The sequence below is a fragment of the Galeopterus variegatus genome, unplaced genomic scaffold (assembly GCF_000696425.1).
Source record: "Galeopterus variegatus unplaced genomic scaffold, G_variegatus-3.0.2 Scaffold2160, whole genome shotgun sequence".
NCBI classification, from domain to species: Eukaryota; Metazoa; Chordata; class Mammalia; order Dermoptera; family Cynocephalidae; genus Galeopterus; species Galeopterus variegatus.
Genome location: NW_007728271.1, coordinates 167,257 through 194,484, shown reverse-complemented (window position 1 = coordinate 194,484; position 27,228 = coordinate 167,257). Strand labels below are relative to the sequence as shown.

General features: G+C 42.7%; 1 protein-coding gene across 1 annotated transcript in view; it reads right to left on the bottom strand.

Moving 5' to 3' along the window:
• Positions 1-4,295: 4,295 nt before the first annotated feature.
• The window catches only part of FOXN3 (forkhead box N3), a gene marked incomplete at its 5' end in the record, with an annotated part of 167,491 nt that continues 144,558 nt past the window's right edge, over positions 4,296-27,228 (bottom strand). Inside the window, 2 exons of the mRNA XM_008580787.1 lie at positions 4,296-5,623; positions 20,705-20,810. Of these exons, the coding sequence (XP_008579009.1) occupies positions 5,068-5,623; positions 20,705-20,810 (662 nt within the window). The remainder of the gene's footprint in view (positions 5,624-20,704; positions 20,811-27,228) is intronic.

Genomic DNA, 27,228 nt, shown 5'->3' with positions numbered 1-27,228 from the left:
ACCATCGCTGGAGCTCTCCCAAAGGAAGAGGGGTTAACAGGTGAACCCAGGAAGGTAGGCAGATCTATACACAACACTGAATGCCATGTGTAAATCCTCATGAAACTCCAGAAACAGGAACACCACACAATGTATATACTTTGATTTACACATTCCGTTACAAAGGGAAAAAAGACACCATTACAACTTTGTAACTGGGTTAACTGCAATAGAAACCAAAGTCCAGAGTTTGGCAGGTAACTAAAAGAGGGTTATCACTTAGGTTATATAGCAAAAGTGTTGATGTATATTATATATAGTAGTATAAATAATAAAAAAGTATTATTTAAATTAGATCACAGTGCTGCATTATGTGCATAACAGTGTTTGATATAGTATTGGTGGGCTGGGACCTATCACACTAAGGACTTAACTATCAACACTGGTAAGCCACAATCAAGAGGGGACACAGAGTTCCAATGTTTTCTTTTGGTGGCAAAAAATCCTGAAGATGAAAGAAAAGTACTTCTCTACAAAAACGTAAAAATAAATCGCAACATCAGGGCAGCTGTGATCCACCAGAAAGAAATGAGTCCCAACCTGAATAAAGTATAAAGGGAAAGAGAAATCAAATTGAATTTGATCCAAAGTCATATGGAAAACCCTCCCATGTAGATCACTTGTACGTAACTCTGATTCCTTCTCAGAGTCCTCCACTGAGAGGCAAAAAGCCCCCTCCACCCCAAGAGTGGCATAATTGAAACTCGGTGTCCAGCAGCCCTGGTACGTTGCAGCACTCTGAGCCACGCAGAAGAGCCACCCGCATGATTTTCAATCTGCAGAGCCCGTGGCCCGAAGCTGTCCCTCAGGCGAGAGCACCATTCAATGCAATGGCTCCGCCAGAGTGCCCTGTGGTAGTAACTACTGTGGCCATCAGGTACTAGACCTCTTGAACGCCTCCACAAGAAAAATCCCCCCAAAATCTGTTCTTGGGAAAGGCCTCTGGAACATTCTTTCTTAAAAACTCAGCTCCAAGACTGACACCCGCCACACAGTTGTCTTGGCCATAACTTTCTCCAGCCACCAACCATCTGAAGGTGGGTTTGGTTCATTTCAGTTTCAGATAAACGGCTTTACCATAGAACTCTTGAAAGTATACTCATTAGAGAGGGGGGAAGGAAAGTAGGAGCTTCTGGTAGAAGGCTGGAAAAAAATCTATGATGCAAATCCTTTCCACGTACTAGATAAAGATAAAAGACAATGCTAGTAGGATACAAATAACTGTCTGTATGTATCATTAAAGAAAAAAGAGCTACATCTCTCTCTTAAATGTGTCTGAGGGCCAATAGCAAGTAACTGTAGATGTCATGGTGCTGATGTGTTCACGGTTGTTTTCCAAAGCATCTTTAAATATTGCTATAGTCCCCTGTTTCCCCCACCCCCCCACCCCATGAGTATGTGAGATATTGGAATGACACATGGACCTCCACTCCTCCCAGCAGGAGAAGGGAACGCAAAACACTACACCCCTTAATGGTGCTGGGTGCTCTGTCAGACTAATGGATACGTAAGCTAGTTTGGAAGCTAAAAGAACACCTGACGTTTGGGAAGGAATTCCAAGACTAATGTGAATTACACTTAAGCAAAATATTCTTTCACAAATAAGCTTGTGCTTAAATTCTCTACTGCTCTTGGAGGAGGGGATAAGGGAGGGTGCCTCCTGTCCCTTGGCTTGTTAAGGACATGGACAACCTCATTACTGAATAGTTCTAACAGTTTTGTTTCACCTCTATATCTGCGATTCTTTATCTTTTGGAATTAAAAATTCTTTACAGGAGAATTTGTAAGAAAGCAGCATACCTTTGGAAAAATGCACATGCAGAACTAGATAAAATGGTGCATACATTCTTAAGGGATTACTAGATAACTCTGAAGCCCGTCTTTGGACCTAGCTTGAGAATTGGTGCTAAAATCCACATAAGACTTCATTTTTAAAAACTGCCAACCAGTTTTTTTGCTTGTTTTTTTTTTTTTTTTCCTTCAACAATCAAAGTACAAAGTTAAACACAATTGAGCCATTGTTTTGGTTATGCATAATGTGTATGCCTCCAAAAACAGAAGAAAAATAGAAAAAAGTACCCTCACTAAAGTTTCCCCAAGAAGTCTTCCAGCAGATTCCACGAAGGTGCCAAGGGAAACTCAGGAAAATAACACTTAGAAAGCTGCCCGATGAGGTATTTATGCAAAAAGAGTGGTTCTGGAGTTAAGAACACACTTTTGTAAGATATTTATCTATTTTCTCAAAGAGATCAGAAAAGTAAATCACACACATTGCATTTTATTATTTTCTAAAAGAGGCCGTTGCCCTTTTAGAGATATGAAATGAGGGGAGACAGCCCACTGTGGGGGTTTTAATTGGAAGAGGTCCCCTGCCAGAAACGGTCCTGAATGTTTGCCTCTGTTTTCAGGAGAGAAGTTTGTATTTTATCATCTTGGGGATGGAGTAAAGGTGGAGGATTGAGGTGGTAGAGGGTTAGGTGTTGTCAAGTGACAACACAAATCAGTGTCGCTCAGGTTCCATAGTCATGGATGACTTTTAGGGTATCTGATGCTTGGGGAGATGGAGGGGACAGAGCACTGCAAAAATACGTCTTTACTCCCATCTACACCCTGGACAAATATGCTGGACATATTTAGGTTCAGGTAATGAATTCAACCTCCCCTATAGGTGTACATTTGTTCTCTCATCAGCAACCCACAGGAGTCAGTCCCATTTTAAAAATTCAAAATCCCCTCAGTTTCCTCCCTCTCCCCCAGCATCATATCCTGAGCCACAATAGCGGGTGCTTTTGCTTGTTTTAAAATTTCCCTCCATTTGGATGAGAGATCATATTCTTTGAGAGATATCTCTTTGGATCTCCAAAAAAAAATTTGTTTTTTTTTTTAGGCAAAGGTAACAGGAGTTTCTGGTCTGCATGACATCATCTGGTCGTCTAAATTCAGCTCTCACCATCTAGGTGGTCTTAATTCCAGGCTGGTTAGTGTACTGAGGTGGTAGAGGCGGCCAGCCCCTCCTTTCTACTGCGAAATGGTGGCGTCGCAATGAAACGTCTGGGGCTGGCCTTTCCAACCCCTGTATCACTTCCTCCTTCACGTGTCCCCTATCTCGTACCCTCACCCAATAAGGCCCACTTGCATGTTTCCCCTTCTTCTGGTGAATTTGCATAATTATTCACTGCCTTTTTCCTAGAACCAAATCATGGTAATGATTTTCTCAGGTAAGCGTCCCATAATTCTCTTGATTCTATCATACACACTCACTACTAAGTTTGCCCTCAAATTATTGCGTCATGTTAAACATGTACAGACAGAGAGAAAGGACACACTTTTCAACAGAGAATCAGAGGGGGTCGGGGGCTGAGTGCAGACAAGGCAGTACAGAGTTCAACCATCCAAGCCCTACCAGAGCATGAAGATATTTTTATATTGCAGAGTAAGTTCCCCAACAGTCAGAATTTGTCCCTGAAGAAGGTTAAACCTTAAACACCTGCTTCAAAAAACCAAAACAGAATAAACCAAAAAAAAAAAAAAAAAAAAAAAAAAAAAAAAAAAAAAAAAAAAACCACAAAAAGAAAAGGATTAAAAAAAAGAAAGAAAAAAGAAAACCAAAAGAACCTCTAAGCCTAAGGGCTTAAAAATTAGAGGCATAGCTTTTTCTCTATTTTCTATATTTATATGAAAATAATTCATGCTTCATGCTAAATACATTATTTACCTTACAAGAACTTTGTTATTTTTGAATTAAAAAAAGTTTGTTTTTGTGATTTTTTTTTTTCTTCAAAGGAATCCATGCATTGTGGATCAGAAATTTCTGCTGGCTACACTGGCTGAATATGGAAATCAGTAATTTTTGCAAAGATGAATCCTGACTGAAATTAATGGCAAACTCCATTTGGAGGGCAGTATAGGAATTATTTTATTTTTTGCCATGTTTTCTTTTTGTCCATCAATGTGCCTTTAATCTTTTTAAAATACACCCCAATACTAATGGCAGGTTCCGTAGCTTTTTGTTTTTTTTCACTTGGATCAAATAGTTTTGATAGAAAAAGATCTGTACCATTATTTCCTTCCTTAACAGCTATTGTAATTGCTTGGACTTGATTGCTTTTCACTTGGGCAGTTAAGAAGACATAGCTTGTTTTCTGCATCAGTTTTCTTACTCTCGTTCTTGTGTGTGTGTGTTGTGTCTGGTGTGCGTTGTGTCTGGTATGTGTGCGTGCACGCATGTGCACACGCGGGGCCAACCTTTAGGCTTATGGCTTTAGGAACATTTTCTTAGTTTAATAGAGAACAGAATTCAATGATCAGCAATATCACTAAAAATTTACCCCGTTTCTTTGCATTAGTCACTGACCCGTGATGCATATGATCGGTCAGTCCAGTGTCCACCTCACAAGACGTGACCAGGCTTCGGGGTTAAGAAGCACAGAGGACTGGTGGCCAGCGCCCGTGCCTGCTGGCTGATAGTGTCAAGTGCTTTTCTGGCACAATCGGATGCCTGGTGCCACAAGCTTGGGTCTGCTCCTAGGGGGACGAAGGGTTCCTCCTGCTCCCCGATCACTTTATGTGCCTTCACTGCGTGAACCCAATTGGATGGCCATCCTGACTTTTTAAACCTAAGGGTTGGGCCTGAACGGTGATTACTTTGCACACGTGCCTTCTAGGTGCCGAACGTGTATTCCTGTGGCATTAACGTTGACATCCCTGCAGATTCAGCCATGTGTTTCTGTCAAGCTGGAGGAAGCAGTGGTAATTTTGGCTTTTTCGGTTTTGTCTTCAGATAATGAAAAGCTTTTGTAAAACAGCTGAGTGTCAATATGAGTTCTATGGCTTCAATCTCCTTTAAAAATAAAATTCTTAAGGGTCCAAAACAAAGAAGAGGGGGCAAATTAAAAAAAAAAAAAAAGGAAAAGAAAAGAAAGAAAACCAAACAAACAAAAACTGCTGATATTGCCACAAATCATTAGAAATCTCCTGACATGCTGAAACCAAATGGCCATAAGTTCAAAACAAATCAGTGACTTGTTTTTAATTTTTTGTGGTTTCCTTTTGCTCTTTCTGCCCCTTTGCCGTCCGATTGGTGATGTTATTCAAACAGGACCGAATCCCTGCCAAGTGCAGGAGTGACCCGGCCGCTTCTTTCATCTCCTCGTCATCGCTCTCAGGGGGCTTTTCTGTGCGTCTCTTTTTGAGGGGCAGCGTGTCGCTGGGGACCTTCCTGGCCTTGGCGAAGTGCTGGCGCTTCTTGTGCTGGGATGCATACCCGCTGTCCCCCAGAGCATCCTTGGCCTCCTTCTGGCTGTGTTTCCTGTCGTCCTCTTCCGTGTCACTGCGGCTCTCGTGGCTCTGGAAGCTCCCCTCGCTGCCTTCGCTGCCCTCTTGGCTCCCCTTCGTGGCAAACTCATAGTGATCGTCGGCCGAGGAAGAGGAGGAGGAGACGGAGTCGCTGGCAGGCGAGGTGCTACGGGCATTGGAGGACTTGGCACTGCTGTAGTTGTGATCCTCCTTGGGGTCTCCGCTGACCACCGGGGAGCCGCACGATGGCTCGCTCTCAGTCCGCAGCCGGCAGCTGGTGAGGCCGTTCCTGCAGGGCGAGGACACAGGGAGGATGGGGGACAAAGAGAGGACACAGATTAGACCTGCTCCGATGGAGACCCAGCAGCCTGCCTGCACTTGAACAGCTGCTCCTGTGACATTCAATCCAGCAATTTGCAGACTGCACGGCCACAGGTGGATCTGTTCTTGCTCCGATGGAGACCCAGCAGCCTGCCTGCACTTGAACAGCTGCTCCTGTGACATTCAATCTAGCAATTCACAGACTGCACGGCCACAGGTGGATCTGTTCTAAAGACAAGGTCCTAAATCCTGACACCTGGGTCTTGCCTGTTTATCTCCATCATGGCCATTTCCACTCAATTTGTGCGGCTGAGCCGTCAAAACAAAACTTCTGAAGTGACAGCAGCGGAAGCTCCATCTCTTACGTGCAACCATAAAAATCAAGCTGTGCTTGGTTTCGCGTCCCTTCCAACACCGTGGAGTCAGACACCACCAGACGCTGCTGGCTGGGTACTGTGACAGCAGCGGAAGCTCCATCTCTTACGTGCAACCATAAAAATCAAGCTGTGCTTGGTTTTGCGTCCCTTCCAACACTGTGGAGTCAGACACCACCAGACGCTGCTGGCTGGGTACTTCAGAGAAAAAAGCACGCTCCCTGCTAAAGCTGCTGCATCAGGCAGCTTTTGTCAGAAGACTGGATCCAGTGTTCAGCAAAAAGAGGTACCTGCCATGTGGTGACAGCTGTTCACTCACACGTTCCCTCCCTCACTCCTGCCATCTACAAATATTCACGGAGCACCTAACAGAAATGCATGCCCTTGGGAGGGTCCTGGGGGAGGCACGCGAGGCTGAATCAGATACAGACACTTTCACAAAGGTGCTGCAGTCTAACAAAGCAAGTCAAAGTGAGATCAGAGACGAGGGAGCAGTAAGCTACCATCTCCCGAGCTCAGCACCTGCCAGGCACTCTGCCGTGCCCAGATGACTCTGTTGAACTCTATAAAGTGGGTATCAGCGTCCTTGTTTTACAGTGGCAGGAAGCGAGGCCGGAGAGCTTTAGTGACTTACTTAAAGTCACACAGCTAATAAGGGGCAAAGTCAGGACTGGAAGCAGAGTCTGACTCTCAAGCTTGAGCTCATAGCTATGACAGGAGACCAACTCTCACTGGAGATTTCCCTGTAACGAGGTCCCCGCTACACATTCCCACGAGGACCCCACAGCACTCACCACATCTCTGATGATTTTCTTTGTGTCCTTTATGTCTGGGCAAGGTACTAACCTCCCTTGTGCATCCTTATTGGCAAAGTGGGAATAGTAACTACAGCCACTTCACGGGGTTGTTGGGCTGGGGTCATGAGTTAAAACCTGCAGGCATCTGGGCCAGCGCTTGGCATGAGAGCAACAGCTGTGGTGCTGATTCCTGGTGAGGCCACACATTCTGTGTCTGGGCGGCAGCTGTATTTCTGACAGTGCCTGGCACACAGCAGGTGTTCAGAAGAGACACCAGCTCTTCAGAGGGATGAAGGGCAAATTACAGCTGGTGGGGAAGGAGGGAGGGCATCAGGGAAAGTTCTGTGGGAGACGTGGCATCTAACCTTGGACATGAGGGCTGCAGGATTTGGGCAGGGATGAGGTGTTCTATTGCACCACTTCATCTCTGAGATCTGCGGCACACGACCACACCTGCCCTTCCGTGATGATCCCAACCGTAAGCACTCTTCCTTTCCCTCCACAGAGAGCGCTTCCCCCCATCATGAACTGTACGACGTCTGCACTTCCCACTAGAGTGTAAGCTCCCCAAGACAGGTCCAACCACTGTGATGTCCCCACTGGCTCCCCCTTCCGTGATGATCCCAACCGTAAGCACTCTTCCTTTCCCTCCACAGAGAGCGCTTCCCCCATCATGAACTGTACGACGTCTGCACTTCCCACTAGAGTGTAAGCTCCCCAAGACAGGTCCAACCACTGTGATGTCCCCACTGGCTCCCACTGTGCCGGGCACATAGTGGACACTCAACAGATGATGGAAAAGGTACAGGAACAGATGGAACTGTGTGGCAGAGTACGAAGTTTGGGAAGAGACCTGGGTCTCCACCACTGTGAGTTAGCAGACATGCCCCAGGGATACCGCACCAGTGGAAAGGCTGTGGGGTCAGGACCATCAACAAAATACAGTAGGGAGCCCCTCCCCCCTCTCTCCTGCCACCCCTGTGGGTGTGGAGGCTCAAGGAGACCTGGTTGCAGCCCAAGTAGAAAGTGAAAGGGGAGGACAGAGTCCCTGATGCAAACAGTGTAGCAGGGAATGAGGCAAAGGAGTGTTTCTCCTTCCAGGGTTTCAGGGCCTGGGATACTCTGCTAAATTTAGGTTGGTGGAGAGAATCCCCACCGTAATGTCCACCAGCAAAATGCATGAGGGCCACTATCAAAATTTAACCTTTGTTAGACGCCTCCAGATCATCATGATAAACCCCAACATTATAATGTGAGCATTTGTGCAATGAAGTCTAAGTGGGCTCCCTAGAAGGGTCCCAGCTTGTGTCCTACACTCTATGACCCCAGATCTTCATCACCTTCCCAAGAGAAAGAGTGTGGCCTTTGGGCCAGACAGACCTGCATTCATATCCCAGTGTTGCTTGTGAGTGACTTTGAGCACCTGGGGCTTCAGCTTCCTCATCTACCTTACAGGGCTGTGTGATTACACGAAAAGTCCCGAGCACAGAAGAAGGTTCTTACTGGTGCCTGATCACTTTTATTTGCTCTCCTCTCCTGCTGTCAGATTCCTGCCTCTGGGACCTGCTTAGTGTGAACAGTCTCATTTTCTCTTTCTATTCTGGGTCAGGAGGCTTATGGGAACCACCATAAAATAAGAGTAAAGTGGCTTTACGAGAAGGATCCCTGGAGGACTTGCCAGTGAACGCAGCCCCTAGGCTTTGGGAACTGGCCTCCTCCATGTCTATTTTCTGCAGATTTCCTGTTTCTTGGCGATGTCTTGGGTGCATAGAAATGGCTGGGATAAGATTACTCTGAGGCGTTACCAAATATGAAACGTGGTAAACATAATTAATTGAACAGGAGCTATTAGTAGTTATTAGAACAAATGAAAATGCAAGTCTTGTATTATGGTTCTCCTGATCTCTGTTGTTTAAAGTAACTATTTGTAAGATACAAAAATAACTACTCTACAGAACTAGCATCAAACAGTTTCATAGTAAACCCAACTACACCTGGAGGAGTAAACTGGGCTATGTCTGGCTTTTCAAAACACAGTTCAGTTCTGAAACCTTTTTTTAAAATATAACTTGGGGATTATGATTCACTTTACTACCACAGTTAAGCAGAACAGGATCCCTCTCTGAGCACACATGGAGAGGGAGAGAATCACGGGAGCAAGAGAGTAGGAAAAAAGCAAGATTCCACAAAGTTAATTCCTGGTGAAGCCAGGTGAAGTGCATGTGGTATTCATTGTGCCTTTCTTTCCTCTTTTCCATAGGTTTAAAATTTCTTAAAATAAAAAGGTTTTTTTTGGGGGGAGTGGTATAGAAATACACTAGAACCAAAGCAATAATATTAACTTTCAGCTCTATACTAACAAGAGGAACAGTTTTAAGCCTGAGGACTTTTCTCTCTTAAACAGGGAGAGAAGCAACATTAGAGAGGTACTAAAGGGACCCTAGACACAAACTCAAACTTTCATCTCAAAGAGATCCCATGAATTAAAGGAGAATAGAAAAGAAAATTATTCTACAGCTCCTGATTCAATGTAGTGTAGGGCAGGGTCTCTGGTACCAGCTGGAATCACACCACACGCCAACAGAGATTCCACAACCCACACCTTGGAACACTGGCCTATCTCGACAGTTTTACAGATAAAAACTCAGAGAGCCTCAAGACTTGTCCAAGGTGTCCCAGCTAGTTCAAGCAGGAATTTGAAATTATCTCCCTGTCACCCCCGAAGAAGTAAGTTTAACTGTGATGAAGACAGGAAACCAGCATACTCACTGACAATATTTCCAGATGAAAACAGATATAGACATAACTTCAGGGAATGAGAAATAAAATATAAACCTATCTTTTTCTCATTTGATGAAATTAACTTTCCCTGAGATTTTAGCATGGGCTCATAATCCATAAATTACACACAAAATTCAGCAGGAAATGACAAGCTCCTTCAATTATTAATAACTTGGCACAATGTTGTTCATGATGGCACAAGCCAGCTGCACTGACTTGGTGTCAAACACTTCCCACTGCAGGGGTTGTCATTACAGGACGCCAAATGCTTAAAAGCAGCCAGCCAGCCACCCTAAACGTGTTGGAAGGTAAATTTCTAACCACCTCCTCAAAAATCATTCATTAAAACAAACACGTGACACAGATGAAATGCCTGCAATTTTTCAGTTTTAGCTGAATTTATGTGTAATGATACTTACAATTACCATACATTAGCATAAATCAAAGCCACCTGATTTTACTAGGTCTCTAAAAGTTTAAAGCACATGGCTCAACAAAATCACATGCTGTTAATCTCAAATAAAACCTGGGGTATTCATCCTCTTGTCAAACAGATGGGATGTATTGAACATAAAAAGTGAGAAATCACATTAGTTCAAGCCGAGAAGGAGCAATGCTTGCATCTAACAAGTTAAAGTATAAGCTTATGATTAGATATGGCCATTTTGCTGTTTTTTTCTGCCAGTTAATTATTTGTTCCATTACAGTCTAATGAGCATGTGTTGCTGCCACCTTTTACCTGGTGCGCTAGGGCTCTCTTTAGAACTGATTGCTTTAAACCTAGAGGCTATCATTTAGAAGAGTTGCCATCCTAAAGGATTTACTTGAGGACTCTGATCTTTTGCCAAATGTTAAGAGGAGACAGAATTAATGGGATTGGAGACACAGGGGACTGGGACTGGGGTGAGTTCAATGCTTCTGTCCAAAACCAACCACATGTAGAAAGACCTGGAAGAGAAGAGATGACCGGAGGCTTCCTCTTCCAGCCAGGTGGCAGAAGAGACATTTGGAGGCACTCTTCTGACTAGTACAAAGGATCCTAGGTAAAGTACAGTGACACATTTTAAAGGCACGGCTGGATTCATTAGAAAATAAGGGTGATCTCAGAGACCTACATAAGTACCAAAAGAACCTCACACACACAAATGAAAAATTTAAAAATAACCTGAAATGTGAGCCTCAGGCAACCAAGAAAGCCAGGGTTTCCCTAGAGCAAATACCTACCCTAGCATTGGAATAAGAGCCCAAACTTATGCAGGAGGAGGGGGAATGGAGTGGCAGGAAGTTTGATCCTGGTAGCTCTATGGTTACTGTGGACTGTCCAAGTGAGTGCAAGTGGCCTCAGGTATATTGGTCTCCTAGGCTCCCAGCAGAATTTCTAAAAGCAAATTCCTTCTGGAAGATCATACTTTAAAGCCAAGCCACAAAGAATTCCCACAGATAAGATTTATAATTTAAAAAATTGTTAAACACAAAGGAAATAAGCCACCACAAGCAGCAGACAACAGAAAAAAAGAAAGTACAGAATCTGAACTGCAAAGACTGCAAATATTGAAATAATTAGAGACAGAATGTAAAGCAAGTAGTACGGGGGCAACACTGAGGGTTGCGATCCGTTGCCGGACACGGAAAAAAGACAAAAAGACAAAAAAAAAAAAAAATAAATAAATAAATAAAAATAATGAAAAAGGCATTTTCTTTTTAAGTACACGTGGAATATTTTTTTTAAAATATTTTTTAAATGATTTATACTAGACCATATAGCAAGTCTCAACAAATTTCAAAGAAGCTGTATCACACAGATGGATTCTCTGACCACAATACACTGTAGTTAGCAGTCAATGTTGAACACATAGGTAAAAACAAAAATGAGAAATAAACACCTACTCTTTGATTTGGAAATTTAAAAACACACTTCTGGGCTGGCTGGTTAGTTCAGTTGGTTAGAGCACAGTGCTATAACACCAAGATCAATAGTTCGGATCCCCATATCAAACATCCACCAAAAAAAAAAAAAAAAAAAAAAAAAAAAAAGAGTTTATAGATAGGAGCAAAAACCTGATAAAAAAAAAACACACTTCTAAAAATACCCATGGGTCAAAGAAGAAATCAAAATGGAATTTAGAAAATACTTAGAATTTAACAATAATTGAAATAAAAGATACCCTAACTGATTCAACTAGCAGTAGTTTGAGGGAAATTACAACCTTAAACTTTTACAGAAAAGGAAGAAAGGTTTAAAATAAAAGTATCCATTCTGGACAAAGAAAAACAAAATAAATTCAAAGAAAGAAAGGAAATTATAAATAGCAGAAACTGATAAAATAGAGAACAAATGCAAAGCATAGCTAATAAAAAAAAGTTGATTGAGAAGAAAAAACTTATGACATGATTAATCAAGCAAAAAAAGAGATGATACAAATGAAATAAGGAATAAAAAATGGAAATATCTACAAAAGATATTTTAAAAGATGACAAGATATATCATGAATAATTCTATGCCAATATATTTGAAAACTTAGGTGAAATGGACACATTCCTAGAGCTACCAAATTGAATTCAAAAGGAAATTAAAAAAACCAAATCATCCTATTACATAAATTAAACCAATAGTTAAAAATCATCCCACAAGTAAAACACCAGCCCCACACTGATTTGCAAGCAAGCTCCATCAAACATTTAAGCAATAGATCATTTTAATCTTATATCAACTCTTTGAGTTAATCCAAGAGAGTTACTAAACTCACTTTACAGGGCTAATGTAATATTGACACTGAAACTAGATACAGACAGAATTAGAGAAACATTCGGCATGAACAAAAATACAGTATTCATACATAAAATATTAGCCTGTCAACTCTGGTAATATGCAAAAAAAAATTCAAGTTTATTCAAGAAATGCAGAAATGAAGAAAATTTTATAGTTATTTGAAATAATGCAAACATTTTTGGATGAAATTCAACAACCACTAAAATATCATAGCAAACTGGGAATGACAAAAAATTTTGTTATGATAAAGGATATTTCCTAAAAAAAATTTCAACAAACATCCTACCAATTGTGGATCAATAACATGGTTCCCTTTAAAATAAGAAAGAACACAGTGATGTCTACTATCATCACTTCTATTTGGAGGTTCTGGACTGTGCAATAGGACAGGAAAAAGAAAAGATATAAGCCTGGGAGAGAAAAAAGAACCCACCATTATTTACAGAAGATATGATTTTGTAGAGAACATAGGAGAACCTAAACTATGTAGAATAAATCTAACTAAAGATGCATTAAGACCTTTAGGAAAAAAATCATAAAGCTATAATGAGAGACACTGAAGACTTAAATAAATGAGGAGGTATACATGTTTATGGAGTGAAAGATTCAATATAGGAGTATTAGTCCCCACCAAACTGATCTATAGATTCAATACAGTTCTAGTAAAAAATCACAAGAGAAAATATTTTCTGTGTTTTTCTTTTTACTTTCCACCTTCCCTTTTTATTTTTTGCAATTCATTAAGCTGATTCTAAAATTTATATGCAAATGCAAAGAGCCAAGAATAGCAAAGATACTTAAAAAATAATAAAATATTTTCTGTGTTTTTCTTTTTACTTTCCACCTTCCCTTTTTATTTTTTGCAATTCATCAAGCTGATTCTAAAATTTATATGCAAATGCAAAGAGCCAAGAATAGCAAAGATACTTAAAAAATAACGATGTGAGAGGACCTGCTCTACCAAACCGAAGACTTACTAAAAAGATATAGTAATTCAGACAATGTGGTATTGCCATAGGACAAGACAAATGTGAAACAGAACCAAGACTCCCCCAAATAAGCCCACAAATATAAAGAAACCTGATATATACCAGAAGTGACACATCATATCAGTGGAGAAAGGAGGGGCTATTTAATAAATAATGCTGGGATAACTGATTATCAATTTGGAAAATATTTACATGTATCTCTACCTTGCACAATAACTCCAGATGGACTGCAGATTTAATAAGTCTGTAATAATAATAACAGGCTTAAATGTGAAAGAAAACACTTTAAATCTCTTAGAAAAAAACTTATGGGAGATATGACTACAGAGAAAGATTTCATAAAGAAAATAACTTATAAATATGATCAATAAGCATAAAAGCTAAGAACTTCTATTCATCAAAAAATACTGTTAAAGAGAATGAAAAGACCATCTATGACTTACAAAATTTGCAACACATATAGTCTATAAAGGATTAATATCCAGAATATATAAGGAACTCCCACAAAGATTTAAAATAAGGAAAAACAGCCCAATAGAAAAATAAGCAAAATGTCAAACAGGCAATCTATAACACTGCACATTCAAATAGCCAATTAAATATATGAAAAACTGCAACATCTTTATTAACAAGGGAAATGCAAATTAAAGAACAATGAGTTACCATTACATACTTACTAGGATTGGTTGAAATTACCAAGTACGACAATTCTAAATGTGTGTGAAGATGCAGAGGAATAGAAACTATCATACTTGAGAATGCAAATGGATATAAGCATTTTATAAAATAATTTGGCATTATCTTGTAAAGGTGAACATGTACACATTCTTCAAACCAACAATTTCACCCCTGGACATCTTAAACAAATCTGGAGATATGTACAAGAACTACCATAGAAGGATTGCTTGTAATAGCAAAGAACAATAATGATTAAATGCCTTTTTTAAAAAAAACTGTGTATAGTCACATAATGGAATACTAAACAGCAGTGAAAATGATTCAATTACAGCTACATGCAGCAAAACAAATACCAGCTTAATAAAGAGTAAAAAAAAAAAAAAAAAGCAAGTTATAAAGAAGAAATACAGTATTGCAATTAATAAAAACAACTCAAAACCAAGCAAATCAAAACAATATGCTGTTTATGGATACCAAAAGTACTTTTAAAAACATGGGAACAGTAAGTGCAAAACTTGGGATTGTGGTTACCTTTTAAGGAAGACAGAAGCATCAGTAATGTTTTCCTTTTAAAGTTGGGTAGGGGATTCATACATGTCTTATATGTTTCACATATTCTTGGGTATGAATCAGATATTACATAAAAATATGTTTAAAAAAGAGAGTAGCCCCATAAAACCAAGAGTAAGATTAACACTATAAAGACTGATGGGGAATACGAAGGGAGAGCCTGCAGAGAATCATTTGGTAAAAGTTGCATATAAGATTACTTCTTACCAGCTGTTAAATTCCACCTAGGAGAGGTACAGCATTTAGATCAATTTAACTTGGGAGCTTACACTTCTTCCCTTCACTTTTCATAAAATCCAATCTACTTTTACCTGGGCCTCAGCTATAAAATCAAGGTGAGGTTTCAGATCCCTTCTAGCCCCTAGAATTCTGCAATCTAGCAGATGCACGGTGGCAAAGGGGAAGGAGGGCCAGGGCCCAGGTGGTCAGCCCTTCCTGGGAAACATCTAGGTTCAACAACTCCAAAAGTTCTGCCTCAGTGGTAATCTCCAGGGGGACCACAATTGTCTCCCATGAGCTGAAAATTGTGCCCCTAAACCACTGAGATAAACAGGATTCCCTTTCTGCATGAGATCACAGAACACAAAAAGGAATAATCCAGAAAGTCTCCTCCATGAATTGTTTTGCATTTGGTACAGTTCAGAATCACTAGGAATTCAGAGGTGGATTTTTAGATACAACAGGAAAAAGAGCCACCAGGACTTTCAAAGGCGTTAATCAATCAGTGCCACCAATCTCAAAGGAGCAACTCCAGAACGATGATCAAATTTCAGTTTGTTGGTCCCTGTTTAGATTTCTGGACCAGAAGAGCTTAAAGCAGAGTGTGCTTGCTAAGACAGGGGGCCTAGGAGGCAACTCAGTTCATGCTCTGTCCAACTGGTATTCTTTTTTCCATTTCCCTTAAACCTAGATTTTTAGTATTTTCTAATCTCCTCCCACTGCAAAGCATAATCTAATACTGAATTTTGGAATTGCCTTCAAAGGCCATGATTTCAGAAAGCAAAGGCTCTAAGACAGGGGGCCTAGGAGGCAACTCAGTTCATGCTCTGTCCAACTGGTATTCTTTTTTCATTTCCCTTAAACCTAGATTTTTAGTATTTTCTAATCTCCTCCCACTGCAAAGCATAATCTAATACTGAATTTTGGAATTGCCTTCAAAGGTCATGATTTCAGAAAGCAAAGGCTAACAGGTGCTTGGTCTAAAAACAGAACAAAATACAACACAATACAAGAAAAAATCAGTGGCAAATTTTCCCTCAAGTTATATTATCAGATGACAACCCTATCTTAATACTGAAGGTTGCTGGCTTCCTGAACTCCTGTTATAAACATCTTCTCAAGGGGGTAGACAAACAAGACAGCTGACCAGGAGCAGATCTTATGCTGAGAGATGGATTTTCTGATGCTTCTATTTTGATATGACCTTGAGAATTAATGTTTTGTATAACAATAGGACCACGAATGCATTACATCATGTTCCTAGGGAACTGCAATTTTCACATGAAGTTCTTGCAAATCCAAATAAAATTAATCAGCCTTAGATGGCAATTAAATGGAACTTTCTTACAATTTTATAACACGCTGTGGTCTAGACTTGTAGTTCAGACTATGGCCATTGCTCCTCAAAGCCAATGGCTTCATCACAAATGTACACGGTGTGGAGGTGGTGTAAAAAGTTCAATCTAAGCCTTCTCCTGAGGTTTGGGGTGCTTTAGGTGCTCAAGAAGGGGGCCTGGAAAGGTCTGTGGAGGGGAGGCTGTGGGAATCCATAAGGCTCTTCACATTATTTATCAAACACCTGCAGAATGCTTACTATGTGCCAGGCACAGAACTGCAAGCTTATCCTGACAACTCATGAGGCGGGTACATGTTCCCTCATGAGAAGCCCATGTGCACTTGCCCGAGGTCATACAGCTACAGGGTATGGACCCATGAAACCTGGTTCCCAAGTTCATGTGGATAATTTTGGGGCTCTGTTGCCACAGGAAGGACCCACCTCCCCTCAGCTTTCTCCTAATCTTCTGGCAAACCCTGGGCATTTAATTCTTCTCTGCAACCTGACAGGCCACATGAGAGTCAAAAAAAGCTCTAAAGGTTAAAAGCAAGGTGGCCCAGATCCAGGAGAGCTGCTATGGCCCCGACCTGGGAGGCAGCCCACAATGCTACAAAGGTAAGAAACCTCAGGCTCCTGCTTCCCAAGAAAGCCAGAAACAGCTCTTCCAGGGCTATAATAATTTGTTCCATTCAATGTAATCTCTGCAGGAGATTTCATTGGGAAAACAGCAGAAAACACGGACATAAAACTTTAAGATGTGTGAGTGGTAATTTTGAGGATGATGTGTCTTGAGGACTCTATGCCCAGGCAAATTTAAAAATAAGCAGGTTTCCAACATCTAAGGATGGGCCAATCTCTGAGGTTATTGAGTAAAAAGTCAACACCGTAAAGTCAATTACACTATTGACAGATACTCTTACAAGGAGATTTCACATCATAATTATATGCAAAGGAACCCAGCAAATAGACGCTGTGTAATGATCAGCTAATAAAAGTAACACTTCATCTATGTCAATAACAGTTGCAGAGTTAAGACAAACAAACATGGCCTTTGCCACTCAGTAGAGGGAAAAAAAAAATCCCTGAAAGACAAATATTTTCACTTAAGGAGAAGTCACTTAGACTCACACAGGAAAACCTGTCACACAAAGAGAGTAGGAAATTGGTCTTTAGTGGGTGCTAATGACTCTCCTGCCCTGCCTTGGCCCCAGCTGAACGGACTGAGGCAGCCACCCCTGTAAACATCTGAACACCCACGGGAACCCCTGGGCACTGCCACGTGGTCTGGCGGATGACATTCAGTGCTGTTGTATTCTGCACTGGACTGTTTTCCTTTTAACCTCAGCTGAATTTAGGTTCAACTGACACGTGGCCAAATTTAAAAAATTTTTAATTATAATGAATTTGAAAGAGCAAAACAAGATTTTTTCCCAAGCACTTCTTAATGGTTTTACACGGACACTAATTCTGCCAATGCCTACGCAGCTATGTTGATGTTCATTCTTTCTGACAGCATCTCAGGGCCTACTGTTTGCCCTACAAAAAGAGGACAAAGATACTACAAGCAAGTGCCCCTAATCTTCCAGGGCTTACCACCCTTCTCCCCCTAATTTCCCTTAAAACTGAGGGGGCAGGTAGAGAAGTGCTATTTGGACAATTTACTGATACTGCACAATGGTTTTCTTTACTGGTTATCTCTATGCAAATGGTAACTTGTCTAGTTTCTACAAACTGTGGTTGTACATTTAACGAAAACAATTTTGCTCAAAACTCCCATGATGTTCAGGAAAGTCACTCTTTAATTAGACTATATATGCTTTTGTAGTGGACAGACACTGAGCAAGCTGTGCCACAATAAAGCTATTGTCACTCAGCCTCAAACCCACCCTCCTGTACTCTTTGTGGGCTGGGGCTGGTCTGCACATTTTACCACCAGGCTGATGTGAAGCTCTGCCACCAGGGGGTGCCATGGAGACTGCAAAGGTGGTAGAGGAAGAAGGGGCACACTCCCACCCCTGGGTTTCCTGTTCCTGTGTCACCCCAGCAACACCCCTGAACCTCAGCAGCAGCAGCTCATTCCTGCAGCAGCTGCTGAATCCAGCCTGCAGTCCTTCCAACACTTGCAGAACCACCTTCCTCTAGAGGCACCAGCACCAGTAGGTGCCTCCTCGTCAGGGTTTGGAATCCCAGCCCCAAGCCCTTCTGCAGAGGTCTGAGGTTCAGCTCTACCTTGAGTTCTCTTTTTACCCTTTCAGTTATCTGGTTGATAACATTCTACTGGCTAATAGTTCTTTACATGCAAGTCTCTCTGTTCTAAGTACCTGGTGTGGTTTCTGTCTCCTGACTAGACCCGAATGGTACACAAGTCTAGCTTCAGAAACTGTTCTGTGCTGTTTTACTTTGAAAGGAGCCCAAGTGAGCTGCTCGCTGGATTGGATGAGTGGCAACTCTTTAATCGGAGACAAGACTCCAGTGTTCTGCAGTGCTTTGTTATCTTCGAACCAGAACATAACCAGGAAAAAAAAAGTCATCAATATTCAAAATAATGCCTCCAGAGGGTACTAATCAGTAAAATTTGTGATATTAAATGCCATGAGGGTAGTAATTAAAATTAGGAGGCAGCTCCTGCTGAAGGCCAAGCTGGTGTCTACTTGGCTCTTCTGTGACTTTCTACAAGGAACGGCTGGACCCACAGTGAAAGCTACGCTTGAAGGCTCTAAAAGAATGGTCAATTCAGTAAACTGGAAGTCTATATTTAGAATATGCTAATGAAAATACATCATTGCTCACTGTGAAAACAGTGTGTACAGTCTCAGTCTTCTCAACCAAAAAGGTAAACTAGGAGGTGAGACAGGAAAGACTTTAAGAAAAAATGAAAAACAGAATACGTCTCTTCCACAATGAGGCAAGGGCATTGGTATTTTGGCTTCATGGAAGAGGTTTACCAATTATGAACCCAAGTAGAATTACTGATCAAAGGGAAACCAGGAAGATCCTGGAGAATCACAAGAAAAAGACGCTTCCCATATATTTCTGGAAAGTATTCCCTTGTCAGTTTAGTAAAAATGATACGTGGTTTTATAATCTATTCCTATTTTAATTCCTACCAATTTCCCTCCTAATCAGGCTCGAGACACCAGAGTCTGCCCTGGAGATTAAGTGACTTCCATCCTGGTAAAAGTAGGTTGGTTTGCAGGAAGAGTTAAAGGTCAAACTCATGGAGAAGCTCCACATGGTTTCCACAGGGAATCTGACCTTGTGTCTCCCTCAGGCCCCACTAAGCAGAACTTTCTGGGACAATTTCCTTTGGGACATGAAGCACTGTAAAAACAAAATGGCCTTCAAGTGCAAACTTGATCCATAAGGAAGGGCAGAGGAAAGGACCCGTGTGATGCTGTGAAGGGATACGGCTCAGTGGGACAGGTCTTTTCTAACCAGCTAGCCAGTGATGAGGCACAGCCAACTGAGTGAGACCCAGCCCCAACCTCAGCGAGCAAGCCACTGAGGACAGAAAGGGCACCCAGAAAAATGACTGCCCATCTAGGGTCACTCATCAAAGGGCCACCACGGAGGCACCAGACTGCTGGGTTCACAGGAAAGAGAAGTTTGTCTGATGCTGGCTCAGAGGCCACATTCAGAAAAGCACCATGCAGGGATCGTCTTTGTCACAGATCTCGAATGGTCTTGTGGGCGGAGGCTGAGGGAAATCTACATGGAGGAAACGTATGAATGAGATGGGCGAATACTGGACATATCTGGGTAACAAACTGGGCTCGAGGAGAAGGGACAAGTCGGGGGATGTTAGTGGGTTATGGTGGGAATCCCAGAGACACTTCTTCAGGCAGCCGGAGGGGCACATCCTGGGAAACTGGTCTGACAGTGGTTGCTGGAAGGGTAGGAGTGGGCTGCTGTGCGTGAGGGTCCTGCGCTACCCGTGGACCTAATCCAGGGCCGGCAGTGGAGATGAGGAGGACGGAGGAAAGGACTTGCCCAAGGAAGAGTTCCCGGGTCTGGCAACCGACCTGACTCCCCGAAGCAGGGGACTGATGCCACCTGCTGTTTATAGGCCACTTGCCAAAGCATGTTTCCCATGGGATTGTGCATTTGAGTTTTATTGCAACCCCTCCTTGGAGGCAGAGGAGTTTCACAGATAAGGAAACTGAGGCCCAGAGAGATCAGACACCAGCCCAGAGTCACAGGATGGGAAGCAACAGGGCGAGGTCTAGAGCTAGACCTGTTAGCCTAGAATCCAATTAGCAACCCCGCCACCATTTCCTTCTGCCTGCCTTCCCCTCCCTTTTCAGAACAAAAAACTTAACTTTCCCTATCTTCTCATTGGCAAAGAAAACAGGATAATCTGGTGGCCTAAGAAGCAGCAGCTGGCATTTGGATTGGGAGTTCTGGGGGTTACTTTAACCAGGTTTGTCCTCACTAGCGAGAGGCTGGTCATCTCCATCCTCTCAAGGGGCCCCTTGGGACAGAACGATGCCCTTCCCACCCCTCAGGCCGGCCTGGCCTCGCCACCGCCTCCTCACCTCATGGCTGCCGTCATTCCAATGGGAGTGATGGGCAATGGCCGGACACCAGGAAACAGGCCTCGGCTCAGCACCCGCGCTCCGTTCTGGATCACTCCTGGAGGGACTGGAGGAGCAAGGAGGAGAAAGACACTGCATGTGAATTCAGCTGTAAAGATCGCTGCGCTAAGTCAGACACTCTGGGGATACCAGAGAGAGAGAGAGAGAGCGAGAACACTGCACACAGAGCAGAGAGAGAAAACCACGTGTGCACACACACACACACACACACACACACTTGCACACAAATACAGACACACATGCACACTCACTCCCACACTGTCACACACACACGCACACAAGCACACTCACACTCACACACTCACTCACAGACACAGAAAAAGACACCAAGAGAGCAAGACAGAAAGAAAGATAATTTGGTCAGCAAAGTCAGACCCATAGCTTACAACCAAATTATTGACACCCAGGGAAAACAAAATAAAAAAACAGATGAGTTTGAAAAATTGGGCTTCAAATATTATTTTCATGCGTTTATTAAATATATAGCTTTTTATCATTAGTCAGACCCTCACATCTCAAAAGCACTGACCCAACAGGACAGCAGGTGACAAGAGCATTTCCTCACGCTTCTCCAGCCATGGTTGGAAGCTGAAAACATCTTTCTACTTGTCCTTAATCCAACAAGATAAAAATATAGCCCCAAATCACAGCAAAGCTGATTTTACAAGCAGCTTGGCACCTCAGCCCTCATGACACAGTTCATCTTCACTGTGACCTTCGCCACCTGAGGGAAGGCCCCTGCTCAGGGTCCTGGCAGGGGAAGGGTTGCCAGCGAGGCTGCGGCTTCTGCCTCGGTCACTCAGAGCCGCACTGACTTCCTCCTTCCCCCAAGCAAATGTCCTGAGAGGTCTCTCCTCATCCCGCCTTCTCCTAAACACACTCATCTCTGGAGCAACCCTAAGCCAACCTTTTCATCAGTGACCATCAGATCCTGTCCATACTCCATTCAAACTCAGAGAAGCTTGACACCAATCTGATTTTGTCCTTGGATTCACATAACAAGGGAACCACAGGGAATCCCTGATGTTCGACCTTTTTTAGAACTACCAAACAACAATTTCATCTGGTTCCAGCTAATATTCTGTCTCTTGCTGCGTCTGCCAGCACCTCTCCATGTGTCTATGGGGCCAAGGTGGCATCACAAAGTGAGAACTCTGATGGGTTTCAATCTCAGTTCTTGTGTGACTTTGCACAAGTCCTCAAACCTGTTTTCCTTTCTGAACCCCTCCTGCCATCATGGTTCAAAGATGCCCCAGAGCCCTGACAGTGCCCATGTGTAGAATATGCATAAAGCATATGTACGTCACAGGGCCTGGTTTTCCAAAGCCTTGCAGTTTCAAATATTGACCTTGCAAGGACAGGAAATTCTCCTCAGGCTATATATAAGTCTCTGGTGTAAGATAAGAATTGTGGCACAGCAAGTTGCTGGCTCAAAGACAGACAAGTTACTGACTGTCATGTAAAGATACTGAGAAATTGCTATAAGAAGGAATGTTTGCTAAGATCAAGCTTGTGTTGATAGGACCACTTAATTGTCTACTGGAATGTCATCTGGCTTGTTTCACTGAAAGTTACCAGCCTATACTGTTAAACTATAACCCCACCTATGTCTCTTCCTGTAACTTCCTGGTCTAGAAAATAAATGCAAGAAGAGAACCCCAATTCGGTGTTAATTTCCCAAATGGAAGGGTTGGCTCTTGCTTGAGCATTCCCAGGGAGATTAACCACTTTGGGGCCTCTCACTGATCAGTAGAGATGGGCTTTGAGTAATCCTTTGCATCTCCGTCACCCAGGGGAAGTGGGGGGCAAAGCAACGCAAAGCAACACCCATGTATCGCCTGGCACAGTCTCATTCAGAAGCAAGGTGGATAAAGTGACTTTTCAAAGACCACTGAAAAGACTCTAGAAAATTATATATTCAAAAATGGAAACCACTCTGGATATTAAGTTTTTAAAACCAATGTTTGTATAGAATAAACACTTTTTATAAAACACATTGCCAATACATACTTTTTACTTACATATTTTTTAGGTCTCTAAGAACATGTTTTCATAAATATTTCAAAACTTTAATCAAAGGTCCGTCATGTAAGGTTATAATATTATAGACTGTAGATTCCTTTGGCATTCTGTACCTATTGCTAATAATTTTTGACATTTTTCTTCCAGGTTTGTGTAAGGCCCTCGTCACTAGGTCTTACCAAAAGGTGGCATAAGAGATAAAATTGAAACTCTTGCCTAAGTCAGTACTACTAGTACAGTCCAGTGTTCCAGGATTTCCCCTGTCTCTTACCATAATTAATTGTGAGAATAGGCAGAGCCAGATCAGGAACTCCTACCATCCCTGATCATCAGCCTGATTTTAAATAACAGATCAGATCATCTGAGGCAGGAGACTTACCAAGTGTCTTAAAAGCATGGAACTGTTACAATGTGGTGTGCAACTAATTATCATATCTTGCTTAGTTGATGAGTTCTCTACAAGAATGTCTAAAATTTATATTATCTGAATTATATTATCTGATTTTAAGAATTCCTATAAAGTTACAGGCATCAATACAGTGTGGTATTGGTGTAAGAATAGACACATAGATCAATGGAACAAACCAGAATCCAGAAATAGAACCACACATACGTGGTCAACTGATTTTTGGCAAAGGTACCACGATAACACAGTGGGGGAAAGGAGAGTGTGAGAACAACTGGAGATCTATTTGGAAAAAAATGAACCTCAACCCTTACCTTATGCCCTATCTAAAAATTATTAGAAACAATCATAGACCTAAATGTAAAAACTAAAGTTACAAAGTTTCTAGAAGAAAGCATAGGAGGCAAAATATTAATACTTCTCAAGGACAGACATATGCAAAAGACAAGTAGAACTCTGGAGTTTGCAGCTAGGTGCTTCAGTCTATATGTATGCATGTTGCCTAAAAAGATAGGCTTTTTGTTTGCTATTTGGGGGATTGTGAGAGAGGGCTTCAATTATTTTGCTGAATGTTACTCTCTTAGAAATGGTCAGATAACCACGGGTATAGTTTAATTCTGATGTAACATATCTGTCACTAGGATCTCATGTTGGACAGCAAATGAACTGATATACTGCAGCATGCCAATAAATAACTTAAATATTTAAAATCTGCACCACTGTTGTAATTCTTGTCAGTAAAAATGATCACAGTCCCATATACACAACATATCAATTAATTAAAACTTTGTACCTGCCTATGTACCAGGTGATGGGGACATTGGGTAACTACAGTTAAGTGGGAAAGACAGAAAATTAAGGCAGCAATAAGAATATACTATGGTAAGTGCTGGGGCAGGGGGGCTATAGGCATAAAGGACGGAGACATCCAACTCAGACTACGGGGTATCTGGGAAGACCTCCTGTAGAAAGTGCCACCTAAGTTGGAATTCAAAGGCAGAGGAACGGCACATATAAAGACCTGGAAGTGATTAAAAACAAAACAAAACCAACCACAAGGTAATGTGTACAAGGAACTAAAAAGTTACTTTGCTACAGCATATAATCCCAGCAGGAATGAGATGTGTTTGGATTCTGTCCCATGGGTACTGGGAAAACCATTAAGGGTTTTGAGCAGGGAAGCTGTAGCTGAGAACCAGACTTGGTGTCAGACCCACCTTGGTCTGTGTCCCACCTCTGTCCATTACTGACTGTGTTGCCCTGAGCAAGCTACTTACTCTCTTTAAGTAAGATGGTCACAAAAATGATATTTATCTCACAGGGTATTTGGAGATGTAATTGAGTGAATAAAGGCACTGCTATTTAGAAAATACTTGTTGGCTATCAACATCCCCAGAGGACTCCTGAGGTGGCCCGTGCTTTCTCCATTTCTGCAGAGCCTAAAGCACACAAGAACAGGAGACAAACCACAGACCGCATGGGAAGAATGCTGCCATCTTCCTGGCGATGGAGCTGCTGGAAGAGCCACAGCTGCTCTCATGGTGCTCTGTCCCCTCATGCATATCATATCAGGGTCACCTCTGTAGTGGAAACACCCAAAACACCAAAAATTGGACAGCAACTAGGGAGCCCTGGGACAGGAAGAAGCAAATGGAGGTCATGGAGCCATTGGATCATCTGCCAACTGAAGAAAAGCAGCCCGGAAGACAGCACCCCATGCACAGTCCTCTGCCCAGACACCCAGAACCTTTTGAGCACAAGGGCACGCCCAGCAGGAAGGGAAACAAGGGAAGCCTGTCCTCAGCAAGCACCCCCTGGAGAAGAGCTTCTTTGGAGGCTCCTTGCCTCATCGCAACCTTCAGGGAGAAGGATACTGCGGCGGGTAAGAGAGAAGCTCCGAGCATCAGGGCCTCAGGTCAAAGCCTGGCCCCGTCACTAGCTCTGTGGCTTTGGGCCAGCACCTTCACCTTTCTGTGGCTCCGTTTCTCACCAGTAAAGCAGGCATAAACACCCCTCATGGGATTGCTTTGAGGACTCAATAAGATAAACTATGTAAATTGCTTTGCTCAGTGGCTTGGGCCTAATAGAAGCTCCTCCTCGTCCTCATATCGTCATTGTCATCCTACCACCATCCCACATCACCTCTCTAGCATCCTCTTATTATTTATTTATAAAGCACAGGGGGCTTAATGGGGCCGGGACATGGGGAAATTCTTTGGGGCTATTATGCTTTTTGTAGTTATCCCTAACTCTGCGTCTACCCATTAAACATCTTCCTGATTAATGAACTGTGTTCACTTCAAAGAGAATCTCATGGACAAAGCCATCCTGCAGCATTAACAGGCTTTCCCAGAGCTATTTCCTGAACCTCACAAGACTTCTGGCCTGTACACTCCGCTCTTCCTCTGAATCCTGGAGCTTGTTCTCAAATGAGCTGCGACTACATGTTGCCTCTGCCGATCTTTGCATTTCTCAGTCCTTGTCATTGGCAGTACTCGCCATGGTGAGACGGCGGGTGTGTTTGCATTTGCTCACTGGCTGCCAGAAGCCAGCTGTGACACTTAACTGTTTCCCCATCTTTTCTCCTTTCTGTCCCCATCCCCAAGTGTCAGGACCATAGCTTTTGAAAAATGAAGCCTGGCCAGTCTAACATGGCTCTGTCTGAGAAAGGCATCCTAAGGCCCATAGTTCACTCCTTTTTAGATTATGGGACTCGGCAGGAACATGAGTCCATTCTTCAGCCCTTTCTTTATCAGCACATCTATTCTTTCCCTTTCTTTTACTCTCTATTTCCCTCCAAGCATATCAAGACACTTAAAGACCAACATCTTTACAACCAAAGTACTGAAACGCACCAAGGCACCAGCTAGGTAAAAGACGTAAAAAGAATCTGGACATTGGAAATCAACTTCTCACTCTCAGTTGTGGTTCTCATTAGAAAAAGTACAGGCCTCCAGCATCATCCTTTGCATTAGACCACTTAAATATTCATCTTTCACAGGACAGAACTCAAATATCTGAGGCTCTCAAGTTGCCAGGATAAGATGCCAAAGGACATCAGCACCAGAGTCCCCAACGCTTGCTGATCAATCACATTCTCTGAAGTTAGAGTGACTCCAAACTTTCTGACTTAACTAGCAAGAAAGCAACACTCACACATAAAAAGAGAGCCAAATCTAGCAGCACCAGTCTATTGTAGATGCTGGGATCTAAATGTGATAATGCAATCTTGGGAACCATAAAAAAATGTCTTAGGCACCAGACAAACTTTCCCAGCTTCCCTCCTGATGCTTAGCTTCCTTGATTTTTCACAACTTCTAAAATTAACCTCTGACCACGTACCACTGCCTTTGGAGGGCAGCCCTGGCTAACTCTATCAGAGGCCATAAGCTGAGCAGCAGGTGATTCCGATAATCCTTCCCTTTCCTAAAGTCAGCCTTTCCACCTGCTTACTTGGAAGCACGCTGGGGAGAGGGCTGGCGGGGAGGAGGCAGCCTGTTTCCTGCTTGCCTTTCTTCCACGCACGCACCTTGTGTCTGACATCCATCCCAGCTCCAGGCAGGGTGTGGCACGCCTCCTGCCCCTCCCCCATTCCACTTTGTTGTTCTGTTTATTATATAGAGTTCATCTCTGGAAACATTCCAACCAGGGATTATATAAACCTTTGAAGATGAGTAATGGTGATCTGGCTTCTCCTGACTTAGTAACGATGCCTCCATTGGGGTTAAAGATGACTCATGGGGCTTGGCAAAGGGGAACTGTGAAGCAGGTACTTAAGGAGAAATGAGAAGCTGGAATTAGTCTACACGGCCACTTTCTTTGGGGGGGGGATACATGGATGGATTTGGCTAGAAGCATAATCCAAAGTTCAGGAGGTACTGAGCCGGCTGTGTCCTGCTCTGGAGGCAGCATCCCACAGAACATGGGAAACACCAAGTTTGTCCCTGCAGAATACTTCTTATGCTTCAAACTGGCAAAATCTGAAAAGGTGAACGTCACATGCACCATGGGTGCTCCTGGGGGGGGGGGGGGGGTT